A 16,241-nucleotide genomic window follows, 5' to 3' on the forward strand; every position below is an offset into this window, starting at 1 on the left:
CTTGCCGTCTGCTTCCTGCTCTGAGTGCAGCCGTACAGTGAGAGCAGAGCGCAGCACCGCTGTGATCTGCTCTCACTTTCCGGCCGGCACTCAGAGCAGGAAGCAGACGGCAAGGGACCTGAAGGACACCGACGGGTGAGTATGTACGGTTTGTTTTTTTACGTTTACGCTTGTAACCAGGGTAAACATCGGGTTACTAAGCGCGGCCCTGCGCTTAGTTACCCGATGTTTACCCTGGTTACAAGCGAAGACATCGCTGGATCGCTGTCACACACAACGATCCAGCGATGTCAGCGGGTGATCAAGCGACGAAAGAAAGTTCCAAACGATCTGCTACGACGTACGATTCTCAGCAGGGTGTCTGATCGCAGTAGCGTGTCAGACACAGCGATATCGTAACGATATCGCTAGAACGTCACGAATCGTAACGTCGTAGCGATGGAAATTTCAATGTGTGACGGTACCCTAACATATATAGATATATGCAGGATTCAATGCCGAAGATAGAATGGGTCAGATATAGTGTTGAGCATTCCGATGCTGCAAGTATCGGGTATCGGCCGATACTTGCTGTATCGGAATTCCGATACCGGGATTCCGATACTCTTGTGGTATCGGGTATCGGGTATCGGAACAACATTAATGTTAAAATGTGTAAAATAGAGAATTAAAATAAAAAATATCGCTATACTCACCTGTCCGACGCAGCCGGGACCTCAGCGCAGGAACCGGCAGCGTTGTTTGTTTAAAATTCCCGCTTTTACATGGTTACGCGAAGTCCCGGCTTGTGATTGGTCAGGGCGGCCATGTTGCCGGGCCGCGGACCAATCACAGCAAGCCGTGACGAAAATACGTCACGGCTTGCTGTGATTGGTCCGCGTCCCGGCAACATGGCCGCCATTAACCAATCACAAGCCGTGACGTCACGGGAGGCTGGAAACGCGCTCATTTTAAAAAGGGCGCGTGACCAGCCTCCCGTGACGTCACGGCTTGTGATTGGTTGCGTCGCGGTCAACCAATCACAAGCCGGGAGGCTGGACACGCGCCCATTTCAAAATGAGCGCGTCCAGCCTCCCGGCTTGTGATTGGTTGATCGCGGCGCAACCAATCACAAGCCGTGACGTCACGGGAGGCTGGACACGCGCCCATTTCAAAATGAGCGCGTCCAGCCTCCCGGCTTGTGATTGGTTGATCGCGGCGCAACCAATCACAAGCCGTGACGTCACGGGAGGCTGGACACGCGCCCATTTTAAAATGAGCGCGTGTCCAGCCTCCCGTGACGTCCCGGCTTGTGATTGGTCAGGGCGGCCATATTGCCGGGACGCGGACCAATCACAGCAAGCCGTGACGTAATTTCGTCACGGCTTGCTGTGATTGGTCCGCGTCCCGGCAACATGGCCGACCTGACCAATCACAAGCCGGGAATTCACGTAACCAAGTAATAGCGCGATTTTTAAACAAACAACGCTGCCGGTTCCCTCGCTGAAGTCCCGGCTGCGTCGGACAGGTGAGTATAGCGATATTTTTTATTTTAATTCTTTCTTTTACACATTTATATGGTTCCCAGGGCCTGAAGGAGAGTTTCCTCTCCTTCAGACCCTGGGAACCATCAGGAATACCGTCCGATACATGAGTCCCATTGACTTGTATTGGTATCGGGTATCGGTATCGGATTGGATTCCGATACTGTGACGGTATCGGCCGATACTTTCCGATACCGATACTTTCAAGTATCGGACGGTATCGCTCAACACTGGTCAGATACCATCCAAGCTGCTTGCTGTCAGGGAATGGAGCAATAGACATGCAGAATATTTCAGTTCAGAGAATGAATGATATGTTTACCATCCAAGCTGATTGCTGTCAGGGAATGGAGCAATAGACATGCAGGATATTTCAGTTCAGAGAATGAATGATATGTTTACCATCCAAGCTGATTGCTGTCAGGGAATGGAGCAATAGACATGCAGGATATTTCAGTTCAGAGAATGAATGATATGTTTACCATCCAAGCTGATTGCTGTCAGGGAATGGAGCAATAGATATGCAGGATATTTCAGTTCAGAGAATGAATGATATGTTTACCTGTATGAAGAGAAGACAGATGCTTGTTATATTCTGCCATGTTATAACTGCCGAATACTTAGAAAAAACTACTTTGAATAAAAGTACACGAATAATAGTGCACGAATAGTACAATAGTACTTTTGTACAATAGTACAATAGTGCACGAATGCACCCCTGCACCCTGCACCCTGAATGCACCCCTGCACCCTATTTTGACCATTTTACTTTGTCAGAAAAAAAATAGAAACATTATTGCTTGGAAATTCAGAGACATGTTGTCAGAAGTTTATAGACTAAATGAACAATTTAAATTTTACTCAAAAATATATCTATATAGAGAAATATCAGACAAATTGAAAATTTTGCAGTGGTCTCTTAATTTTTGGCAGAGCTGTATATGTGTATATATATATATATATATATATATATATATATATATATATATATATATATATATATATATATATATATAGTATATATATATATATATATATATATATATATATATATATATATATATATATATATATATATATATATATAAGGCATCGTGATTACTCGCTAATCCCGCCCCCTGCACAGTAGCTCTGCCCCCCACCACATCACCACACATAATCCGCCCCCAACCCATTACCACACACAATCCCGCCCCACGACATTACCACACACAATCCCGCCCCCCACCACATTACCACACACAATCCGCACCACATCACCACACACAATCCCGCCCCACGACATTATCACACACAATCCCGCCCCCCACCACATTACCACACACAATCCGCACCACATCACAACACATAATCCCGCCCACTCACAACATCACCACACATAATCCCGCCCCAACACATCACCACACATAATCAAGTCCCCCACCCCATTACCACACATAATCCCGCCCCCACCACATCACCACACATAATCCCGCCCCCCACCTCATCATTACACATAATCCCGCCCCCCACCACATCACCATACATAATCCTGCCCCCCACCACATCACACATAATCCCACCCCCACCACATCACCACACATAATCCCACCCCCCACCACATCACCACACATAATCCCGCCCCCTCACCACATCACCACACAATCCCGCCCCCCCACCACTTCACCACACAATCCCGCCCCCACCACATCTCCACATATAATCCCGCCCCCCCACCACTTCACCACACATAATCCTGCCCCCACCACATCACCACACATAATCCTGCCCCCACCACATCACCACACATAATCCCACCCCCCACCACATCACACACATAATCCCGCCCCCCACCACATCACCACACATAATCCCGCCCCCACCACATCACCACACATAATCCAGCCCCCCACATTACCACATGAGGCTCCATCCCCACACATTACCACACGATGCTCCGTCCCCCCACATTACCACATGAAGCTCCATCCCCACACATTACCACACGAGGCAACATCCCCACACATTACCACACGAGGCTCCGTCCCCACACATTACCACACGAGGCTCCGTCCCCCCACATTACCACACGAGACTCCGTCCCAACACATTACCACACGAGGCTCCATCCCCACACGAGGCTCCGTCTCCCCACATTACCACACGAGGCTCTGTCCCCACACATTACCACATGAGGCTCTGTCCTCACACATTACCATACAAGGCTCTGTCCTGGCACATTACCACAAGAGGCTGCGTCCCCACACATTACGACACGAGGCTGCGTCCCCACACATTACCACACGAGGCTCTGTTCCCCCACATTACCACACGAGGCTCCGTTCCCCCACATTACCACACGAGGCTCCGTCCCCCCACATTACCACACAAAGCTCCGTCCCCACACATTACCACACGTGGCTCCGCCCCTCCACATTACCACATGAGGCTCCGCCCCCCCACATTACGACACACAGAACTTTCTATGTAATTCAACCACTTTAGCCAAGGTAAACGTATATTTAATTGCATCCGCATTCTCCCAAACAAAATGAGCCAAGAAGAGTCACCAGGTCCATCTCACAGGCCGCAGGAAAATCCGGACAACGATGCAGTAGCTGATCGACAACAACAATATTGACAAAATTGTAGGATTGGTTATCAACAACGAATACCTGAGCAGATTGATAAGGACAGAGATATATCACAAGGTTTATATCAACCGAGTGACAGATAGAAGGGAAGCTGATATACAGTATATACCAGGCGTCAACGAAGAAGGAATTTGACACCTGCGGAAGTTGAAAACAACAATGCCCGTCGACGTAAACTGCCACCACCTTCGAGGTATGCAGCAAGAAATCCAGAGAATATACCCAGTGAACACCACGTGGGGAAGTGAGACGTTTTGTGTAGTGATTGCGGTGCATCTCACTTTTGGAAAAAAAAATGTCACAGTGCAAAGTTTGCGTCGTGCTGCGGAAGTGGTACTATACACTTATGTGAAGTAAATGAATATCCTCAGCAGTTTCAAGCATGGTTAACTGAAGATACGAACGAGGCCAAAAATGTTATTTTAAGTTAATTTACCACCTGCGTAAGCGCTATTGAATGTTGTCATTATCTACTTTAGTATAATCACTAGCAGTGTTAATTAGATAGCAATGAGCGTGCTGAGCGTTAGCTAAAATACAAAGGAGACGTGTCATCTTTAACTTTAGGCCTTTTAGAGACCATTTCATCTTCAACTTTCATATTCTCTGAAAAAAGGCAAGAAAGCAAAAATTCTGCCGGGGTATGTAAACTTTTCAGCACAACTGTAGCATGCAATAAAACAACAAGCAAACATTTTGAATAAAGTAGCGCAAACAACGTGGGTGATTCAGCACTGGACTCACTGACAAAATCTTGCAATGCCTGTGAGCGATTCCTCATTTTTCAGATTTGTAACATTTTTGTAAAGCACTCTGTGAGAGAGATGACTTACAGATGCTATGCAGCAGCAGCAAAACGGTGCTTTTTTAATAAAGACTATTAGGAAGTTGATTATCTTTGCATTTAACAAGCAAATGAGCAATAAAAAAAAAATTCTGGGTGAAGCTGTCCCTGAAAGCGGTGGTCTGACCGATCCAGTGTGTGACACAATAAATCTGCTCTTTAGGACGTACTAAGGGATTGAGAAACTCTTATGTAAAGAGCCCCTAGGCTTATGTATTGTTAGGAAAATGTACTTCAAAGAGCCGTTCCCTCACTCGAGGTCCTCCTCTATTATCCTAAGAGGTGATCTACTGCTAAGAGCCATCTTGTCTGTACATTGTACAACAGCTGTGTAATTCCAGTGAGAGATGTATATTCACTGGATGCTTTTTATCCATGACAAAGAGGTTCTGTAAACCAAACCGTTCCCTTTAGAAGAATTGATGCCTTATTCTCTTGTATAAATCCTGTAATTTTTGTAAAGTTTTTTCTGCTTTTGTAATTATCCACTACATCACACAGATCACAATTTTACTGCTTTATGTAACATGCTCTTTAAATAAGAAATGCATTTTTTCTATGTAATTGTACATATATTTATTCTTCATATTTGCAATATCACACTGTTAGAATAATTCAAAATCCATTTCTGCAATTATCCAGACACATGATATAGTGATTTCCAATCCATTTAATTAAAGCAACGAGATGCAAATAGCTGTAATGTAGCAAATAAGATATATAGAAGGAAAGTGTTTCTTATTCTAATGCCTGGATTAAAAAATAAATTTAGAGTCAATTGCATTCTTTTAAAATTGTTCTAATTAAACTAAGAAATGTTAATCCAAAGTGATTTTTTTAAGAAGCTTCCCAGTTAATATTCTTAATGCTTAGATTTAGCTAAATCCTAAACTGATTCTGGCATGATGTTAGAATTATTCCAGTGGTTCATTTGTTTTGTTTTCGGAAGTGTATGACCCAGTTGAAGAACATTGTTCTGTACCAACACTTTGGAAAAGTTATTTTTATCATAGACAAGAAATTGGTTGCTGCCACCGTCAGGACTTCTAATTGGTGACAGAAAACGGACGGTAATGGGACTAGTTATCTAAAAGTGTCCGTTTAACAGTAACCTTTTAATTCCATTGCTGTATGGGTAAGGGAATTTCATCACTGGTAAATGCTGTCTTACAAGCGGTTTCTTTTCCTTTGGCGTTTTCAGCATTACGCCTCTTTATTTGGGATCAATAACATGCAAACTGCCTTCTCTAGAGAAGTGTGTAATGGAGTTGTGAGGATCGGCGGCTGCCCTGCATTGTAAGCAGAGTCCCATCTAGCAAAGCCACAAGTCCTTACTGTAAGCCAGTTACTCCACCGTAATTTAGTGTGGCAATGGACAAGGCATAGCGGAAAGATCAGCTACGCTGCATCTTCTGTATTCAAAACTTAGGATGAGACCAACAAGTTTTTTTTAAGTATAACTTATGTGAATACATGAACAGCAATTTTTTTACATTAATTTTACTGTATTGATTCTAGTGCATGTATGGTCTTTGCTGTATTAGAAATATTATTTATTCCTGGTAAATGTAATGACGGTGTGGTGTAGGTTGCCATTGGCTGTGCTCCTTTTGCTCGACAGGGAGCTGAATCCCTTGCTGTAATGTTTTGCATGGTCTTAAAATGAAAAAAAAAAAAAAAAAAAAAAAAAATATATATATATATATATATATATATATATATATATATATATATATATATATATATTTTTTTTTTTTTTTTTTTTTATAAAATCAAACATATGCTCACCTCTCTGACCCTTGTCCCTTTTTGGTACTGTTGCTGGTGTCTTGCAGCCAGTGCTTGACTGCAGCAGTCATGTTCTGCAGAGGTCATCTGGTGCACCGTGAACTCAGGTGGGAACACTGGCAGGAGCACCGAAGAAGAAAAGGCTTCTGGCTGAGGAGTGCTTTTTCCTTTTTATTTTATGGTCAATATGTTCCCATTTTTAACATAGTAAAAAGTAGTGGACAACCCCTTGAAAGAGGACCTCTCATCAGGTCCACATGAGGTGTATTTTGTCTCAATTGCTCCCCTGTGTGGTCAGTTTTTTCCCTTTTTTTTCCTCCATACGGTTCCAGAGATATAGGCCTTTTAGCTTACTGTTCATTTTTATGGTCTTACTTGGTCACGGGGTAATAGCAAATTAATTCAGTTTCCAGCCCATTTTCACTATTTGCATGGATTTTGTAAAATGTAGATGCAATTTTCTTTTCCAGCGTAAAGAACCTAAACATAGAAATCCTAGGTATAACTATAAAACCGTATGCCACTGAAAGTCCTTTCCACTTTATTATATCTGCTTTTCTTCTTTCAAAGTGCACAGTAAAATCGGTGAAATGTAGGCAAATACATACAAAGCAAAGGCTAATGCGCCTGTACTAATAATACTGTACCTCAGAAGCTTATAAATACGGTCTCCTACAATGAGTGAAGAACCTTGGATGGCTCACTTAGTATACTAAAGCTCCCAGAAATAGAAATCCACAAATCAATGGTTTAAAATGTCCAAACCAGGCCATAAATATTGGCCAAAAATAATAAGAATGATCTTGCAGACAATGATCTTTATTGCCTGGTTGTCTCACCAATAAAATTAATTCTTCCCGTGTCGAAGGCCGATCATCTGCTCAGTGTAAATCTGTTGAGGTAGGACACGTCTCATGCTGCCCCACTGAAGCTTCTCTGAATAAGCTGGTTAGGAAAATAGAACATGACGAGATTCAGAAATATTCCGGACAACAGTTGCAAAACACGACTAAAGTTTCATGGATTTTGTAACTGTTGTCAAGGAACAGACATAACAAGACCTTAATCTTGGTTCAAGTTATGTAACCTCCCATGGTATGTAGGATTTTGTGTGCACCTTGAAATTCTCAAATGACTGGTCCCTGTTGTGGCTGTCAACCACGCAAGTAAAGCACGCTAGGTATTAATTATCGTTTGTGCCAAAATAAGTTTCCTTTGTTGCAAAAACTTCCGCAGAGTGAACTTTGAGAGACACCGCCTGCATTGATCATTAATTTCTGTCTTGACAGTCGAGGACAAAAAGAAATCTGGCAGCGAGGAATCAAAGCCCTTCTTTCTATGCATGCAGTCAATCGTTCCTCTTTTGATAGATTTTAGATAATATTTCTACCGTTTCCCGTTACCTTGCGGTTAGTTTGATATTAAGAAGAGAGATGTGTCTTGTTTAGTATGGAAATGAACGTCTTAAATGTGCAGTCTTACATAAGTAACAGCCTCCTAAGCTACACCTGCATACCATATAACAGAGCATTTTAAATGAAGCAGCGCAAGCTTTAGTTTTTAGCTTAATTGAACTACAAATGCCAACACATGCAAAGCTCGATGCCATAAAAATAAAACATGTCAAAAATCTGTTGGAACTGCGCATTGCTTCCCAATTTAAGCCTAGCCTGGACTTAACGGGGCCTTTTATACTGCGGATTTGTAAGATAAATGCACTCCAAACTGCCGAAGAGACTATTGCCGAAGAAAAAAAACAGTTGTGCTCGTCTTTAGTCGTTTCCTTAAGTACACTTCTTCTATGCCAATTTCCATATTTTTAAAATAATGAGCGAAGCGCTGAACATTCCATAAGAAATGTAACATGCATAGGAAGTAAGGCAAAAGTGAAATGTCCGCTGGAAATATCTGCGCAACATACTGGGAGCCGGTGGGTTGCTAATTTCATTCATTTGTGTCAGCAGTGAAATTGTTTAGTAATTCAGTTTACTTCTAATATTTCATATTTGCAGGAGAAATCTCAAGATGGTAAATTAGATATTTCACATGCTTTCAAGAAAGAACTGAATGTTGATGAGACAAGTGGAAAAGCTATAAAAGACAAAGAGATTATTGGCAGGATAAACTCAACCGGAATCTCTTCCATTAAGGAAACGCAAGGAGACAGCGGAAAGGTTGGTGTTTGTTCCTGGTACGAAGGTGCTAAGTACCAATAATAAACCATTACTTTATGCTCTTATACCGAGAAGTAGTGCACAGTTCAGAGTGATGTGTAATAGAAAGGATCTAGAAATTCCACTGCAGTATTTGCATGCGAGTAGTGTAACTGGTATTACTAATCTTTGCAGAGTCTACCTCTCTTTACTAGGCCTCATTGACATGTGCGTTTTTCATATACTTCCTTTATCCGTGTTTTTCATGGATAGAACACTTGCCAGTAGAGGCTATGGGCATACACTAATATGTCCTTATTTTTACTGATCCAAATTTTTTATTCAGATAAAGTAACACTTTGATTCTATCCATCTGTCATCCAAGTGCTGTTGTTTTTTTTTTGCTGTTTAAGGCTATGTGCAAAACTGGATTTTTTTCAGATTGACTCTGCCTGGAATTACCTTGAAAAAACACACATCGCTCACATCTCAGACGACACATACAGCACACACCGCTTACATATCAGACACGTACAGCTCTCATAACACTCACATATCACATGGCTATAGGTCACAAATTGCTCAAATATCAGACATATGCAGCACAAACCCTGCTAACATATCAGACATATGCAGCACACACACTGCTCACATATCAGACACATGCAGCACACACACTACTCACATATCAGACATGTACAGCTCTCATAACACTCACATATGACATGGCTATAGGACACACATTGCTCACATATCAGACATATGCAGCACACACTGCTCACACATAAAACACATGCAGCACACATACTGCTCACATATCAGACATGTACAGCTCTCATAACACATATCACATGGCTATAGGTCACAAATTGCTCAAATATCAGACATATGCAGCACACACACTGCTCACACATCAGACACATGCAGCACACACACTACTCACACATCAGACACATGCAGCACACACACTGCTCATACATCAGACACACACTGCTCATACATCAGACACATGCTGCACATACACTGCTCACACATCAGACACACACTGCTCACACATCTGACACATGCAGCACACACACTGCTCACAGATCTGAAACACACTGTTCACATATCAGACACATGCAGCACACACACTGCTCACACATCAGACACACACTGCTCACACATCTGACACATGCAGCACACACACTGCTCACAGATCTGACACACACTGTTCACATATCAGACACATGCAGCACATACACTGCTCACATATCAGACACATACAGCACACACACTGCTCACACATCAGACACATGCAGCACACACACTGCTCACATATCAGACATATACAGCACACACACTGCTCACACATCAGACACATGCAGCACATACACTGCTCACATATCAGACACATGCAGCACACACACTGCTCACATATCAGACACATGCAGCACACACACTGCTCACATATCAGACACATTCAGCACACACACTGCTCACATATCAGACACATTCAGCACACACACTACTCACATATCAGACACATGCAGCACACACACTGCTCACATATCAGACACATTCAGCACACACACTGCTCACATCAGGCACACACTGCTCACACATCAGACACATGCAGCACATACACTGCTCACATATCAGACACTTACAACACCCACACTGCTCACATATCAGACACATACAGCACACACACTGCTCACACATCACATGCAGCACACACACTGCTCACATATCAGACACATGCAGCACACACACTGCTCACATCAGACACAAACTGCTCACACATCAGACACATGCAGCACACACACTGCTCACATCAGAAACCCACTGCTCACATATCAGACAGATGCAGCACATACACTGCTCACACATCAGACACATGCAGCACACACACTTCTCACATATCAGACACATGCAGCACATACTGCTCACATATCAGACACATGCAGCACACACACTGCTCACACATCAGACACATGCATTACACACACTGCTCACACATCAGACACATGCAGCACACACACTGCTCACACATCAGACACATGGAGCACACACACTGCTCACACATCAGACACATGGAGCACACACACTGCTCACACATCAGACACATGCAGCACACACACTGCTCACACATCAGACACATGGAGCACACACACTGCTCACACATCAGACCCATGCAGCACACTCTGCTCAAATATCAGACAAATGCAGAACACACTGCTCACATATCAAGCACATGGAACATACACTGCTCACATATCAGACCCTTACAGCACACACACTGCTCACATATCAGACACATGCAGCACACACGCTGCACACATAACAGACACATGCAGCACACATATATCCGACACATGCAGCAAACATATCAGACACATACAGCACACTTACTACTCACATATTAGATCACACACATACATCACACACACCACTCATTTACATACATACAGTATATCTGACACATGCAGAACTCATATATCAGGCACATGAAGCACAAACACCACACACGTTGGTCAGATAAAATTAATTTTAATGGGTTTGTCCGATCTCAAGTATGGTTTGATGAATAGTGACAGTGTTTACACTATCACAGTTTCCTTATGTTCCCCGTGCCTGTAGTTGGTCACTGATGGCATGTATAGGGTTTGCAAACTTGCGGTCACATGCCAACTTGTCATCTTTGGCTACTTTCAATGGAAGAGAATAGAGAGAAGCCGGATAATACTAGTCCGCCCACAAGTATGCAAAAGCCTGTTACATGCCTTGTGACTAGTCACCTACATGGAAATATAGGGGTATTGTAAGAACTTGCACATTATACACTGTCATTATTTTGAGTGACAGAGTGCCTACAGACTATATGCATATGCACAGAGACCTGTCAATCCTGACTGGCGGGCATGGAGAAGCTGCCGGGGACCTGCCTGCCCGTCTAGTCTCCAGTGTGGATCAACAGCTTTTGAAGTATAGTTTTCTCTGAAACACAGCAGCATTTTAAAGTCATACATACGTGGCTGTATTCATGCAGCCAGTGCCTGATACATGCTGCCCATGTATCTTGCAGCATGTATCAGCTGTCACGTTCAGTATAAGCTTACATAAAAATCACTGATGATGGCCGCACATCGTCCTGTGTAAACAAGTAATGTGCTGCCGATCATACGATGTTCTATGCACACACAATCGGTGTAGTGCACATGGAAGTGTTGTCAGCCTTTTTCAACAAGCTGTTAAATTAAAGCCAACTGGCCTGCGTTTAGTCAATTGGCGGTCATTTAGCAGCCGTGGTCAAAAGTATACATGTTCACCAAGCTCCCCCCTCGGTACCCATTAAACTCCACCCCCACCATTTGTAAAGCTCTGCCCCGCATTCAGAGATGGGGACAAAGGAAACGACTGTAATAATTATAGGGGATAACTCAGGAGACTCTTTGCGTGGAACAAGACAACTACAGGACACAGTTTTATAAGTGGTAAAGTCTATATTATCACACAGTGATTCAAACAGGTGCAGAGAGAAACTCAAGTCCACAACACTTGGTGCAAATATCAAATGCAGCTTAGCAGTCTATAGGAAACTTCAGAGGAAAATGCAATCAAGCAGAAAGTCTATGAAGCACAATTATTCTTGAGGATACTTGACACAAATAAGTCCTTGCTTAGTCCAAAACACAGATAGATATGCTTATAAGGCAGTTCAAACAATATCTTAGCTAAAACAGGGAGGCCTGAGTAACAGTCTCAGGTTCTTGTGAAGCAGCAACAGCTTACATGTCCAGCAAATGCAGATGGAAGTAAACACGAGCAGCAGATGAAGGATGATTACTGGAACTGGTGTATGCAGCAGGAACTCAGAGCAGAGTAGCAGGATCACCACACAGTTCACAGGAGCAGGTATATAGCCAGGGAGTCACCAGAGGTCAGGAGCTGGATGCAAGGCAGAATACTCTAGCACAGACTGAAGGCTGGGGTGGAGTTTTATAGCAGGAAGACACAGTGCACATGAGACCAAAGACACCATCTTGGAAAAGGGCAGTAATGCACAACAAGGTAATAAAAAATGTTCAGAGTCCTGACAACGACGTTCACTGTGCCCTACATGGAAGGAACATCTTTCTGCCTCTACAGCCGCATTGGATCGGAACCCAAACAATTAGAAGTAGCTTCACTGCAGAAGCTCCTGCCACACAGAGCAGGGATAGGACTGTATGATAGGAGCCTCTCAGTAGCCAATGAGTGTTGTGTGTTACTACGAGGAAGAGCGCTCATTGGTTAATACAAGTTCCTGTCAGAGTCTACCACTGATAGGAGCCTCTAATAACCAGTGAGCGCTATCCTTGGCAGTGAAGGAAAGTGCTCATTGGTTAATACAAGTTCCTGTCAGAGTCTACCACTGATAGGAGCTTCTAATAACCAATGAGCGCTATCCTTGGCAGTGAAGGAAAGTGCTCATTGGTTAATACAAGTTCCTGTCACAGAGTCCACCACTGATAGGAGCCTCTAATAACCAATGAGCGCTATCCTTGGCAGTGAAGAAAAGTGCTCATTGGTTAATGCAAGTTCCTGTCACAGAGTCCACCACTGATAGGAGCCTCTAATAACCAATGAGTGCTATCCTTGGCAGTGAAGGAAAGTGCTCATTGGTTAATACAAGTTCCTGTCACAGAGTCTACCACTGATAGGAGCCTCTAATAACCAATGAGTGCTATCCTTGGCCCTTGGCAGTGAAGGAAAGTGCTCAATGGATAATACAAGTTCCTGTCACAGAGTCTACCACTGATAGGAGCCTCTAATAACCAATGAGTGCTATCCTTGGCAGTGAAGGACAGTTCTCATTGGTTAATACAAGTTCCTGTCACAGAGTCTACCACTGATAGGAGCCTCTAATAACCAATGAGTGCTATCCTTGGCGGTGAAGGAAAGTGCTCATTGGTTAATACAAGTTCATGTCACAGAGTCTACCACTGATAGGAGCCTCTAATAACCAATGAGCGCTATCCTTGGCAGTGAAGGACAGTTCTCATTGGTTAATACAAGTTCCTGTCACAGAGTCTACCACTGATAGGAGCCTCTAATAACCAATGAGTGCTATCCTTGGCAGTGAAGGAAAGTGCTCATTGGTTAACACAAGTTCCTGTCACAGAGTCTACCACTGATAGGAGCCTCTACTAACCAATGAGTGCTATCCTTGGCAGTGAAGGAAAGTTCTCATTGGTTAATACAAGTTCCTGTCACAGAGTCTACCACTGATAGGAGCCTCTAATAACCAATGAGTGCTATCCTTGGCAGTGAAGGACAGTTCTCATTGGTTAATACAAGTTCCTGTCACAGAGTCTACCACTGATAGGAGCCTCTAATAACCAATGAGTGCTATCCTTGGCGGTGAAGGAAAGTGCTCATTGGTTAATACAAGTTCCTGTCACAGAGTCTACCACTGATAGGAGCCTCTAATAACCAATGAGTGCTATCCTTGGCGGTGAAGGAAAGTGCTCATTGGTTAATACAAGTTCCTGTCACAGAGTCTACCACTGATAGGAGCCTCTAATAACCAATGAGCGCTATCCTTGGCAGTGAAGTACAGTTCTCATTGGTTAATACAAGTTCCTGTCACAGAGTCTACCACTGATAGGAGCCTCTAATAACCAATGAGTGCTATCCTTGGCAGTGAAGGAAAGTGCTCATTGGTTAATACAAGTTCCTGTCACAGAGTCTACCACTGATAGGAGCCTCTAATAACCAATGAGTGCTATCCTTGGCAGTGAAGGAAAGTGCTCATTGGTTAATACAAGTTCCTGTCACAGAGTCTACCACTGATAGGAGCCTCTAATAACCAATGAGTGCTATCCTTGGCAGTGAAGGAAAGTTCTCATTGGTTAATACAAGTTCCTGTCACAGAGTCTACCACTGATAGGAGCCTCTAATAACCAATGAGTGCTATCCTTGGCAGTGAAGGACAGTTCTCATTGGTTAATACAAGTTCCTGTCACAGAGTCTACCACTGATAGGAGCCTCTAATAACCAATGAGTGCTATCCTTGGCAGTGAAGGACAGTTCTCATTGGTTAATACAAGTTCCTGTCACAGAGTCTACCACTGATAGGAGCCTCTAATAACCAATGAGTGCTATCCTTGGCAGTGAAGGAAAGTGCTCATTGGTTAATACAAGTTCCTGTCACAGAGTCTACCACTGATAGGAGCCTCTAATAACCAATGAGTGCTATCCTTGGCAGTGAAGGAAAGTTCTCATTGGTTAATACAAGTTCCTGTCACAGAGTCTACCACTGATAGGAGCCTCTAATAACCAATGAGTGCTATCCTTGGCAGTGAAGGAAAGTGCTCATTGGTTAATACAAGTTCCTGTCACAGAGTCTACCACTGATAGGAGCCTCTAATAACCAATGAGTGCTATCCTTGGCAGTGAAGGACAGTTCTCATTGGTTAATACAAGTTCCTGTCACAGAGTCTACCACTGATAGGAGCCTCTAATAACCAATGAGTGCTATCCTTGGCAGTGAAGGAAAGTGCTCATTGGTTACTGAGCAGTGACGTAGCTGCAGACCCCAGAGTTCTTCAGGCAGTGACCTCAGACACCGCTGCTCGCACAGGTTTGTCATCACCTGTTTCTGGTCAGCACTGCGCCACATCTAGGAGCAGGGCAGAACAAGAAAAGTGAAATTATTTCTTTTTTCTGTATGCTGATTTATAGGCTTGGTAAACACAACGGATAACACTAAGTCTAATATAAAAAGCGTATGACATAATATGTACCCACACCTTTCTAATATTGTGTATACACATTACTGTGGAAAAGTTTTAGGCAGGCATGGAAAAAATGTTGTTAAGTAAGAATACTTCCTAAAATAGAAGTATTAATAGTTGGCTCATGTCAGTTAACAAAATCAAATAAATATTTAGTGTGACCACAGTTTCCCTTCAAAACAGCATTAAAGCATCAGTTCTTCTATGTAAAGTTGCAGACATTTTTTGAAGATACTCGGCAGGGAGGTCATCCCTAACATCTTGAAAAACTAGCCACAGATCTTCTGTGGATGTTAATGCTGTGGATGCAGGCATACGCGCATGTTCTTCTATCTCTTCGTGTAATCCCAGACAGGCTCTGTGGGGACCGTGTTATCACTTCTAATACTCCTTGTTCTTCTTTATGCTGTAGTTAGTTCTGAATCACATTGGTTGTATGTTTGTGGTTGTTGTGCTGTTGCAGTACAGCTTTCGAACCAATCAGATTCCCCTCTCATGGTATCGCATGGTAGATAAGTATCTGACTGTGTGTTTCACCA

The 16,241-nt window shown here is 43.2% G+C and overlaps 1 protein-coding gene across 10 annotated transcripts in view; it reads left to right on the forward strand.

Annotated features, from left to right (window-relative positions):
• ZBBX (zinc finger B-box domain containing) overlaps positions 1–16,241 on the forward strand; it is a 336,677-nt gene that overhangs the window by 157,952 nt on the left and 162,484 nt on the right. For all 10 annotated transcript variants that reach the window (XM_077290622.1, XM_077290624.1, XM_077290619.1 and 7 more), the window contains exon 8: positions 8,801–8,962. In XM_077290622.1, the coding sequence (XP_077146737.1) occupies positions 8,801–8,962 (162 nt within the window). The remainder of the gene's footprint in view (positions 1–8,800; positions 8,963–16,241) is intronic.

This window comes from Ranitomeya variabilis, chromosome 2 (genome assembly GCF_051348905.1).
Source record: "Ranitomeya variabilis isolate aRanVar5 chromosome 2, aRanVar5.hap1, whole genome shotgun sequence".
Lineage (NCBI taxonomy): Eukaryota > Metazoa > Chordata > Amphibia > Anura > Dendrobatidae > Ranitomeya > Ranitomeya variabilis.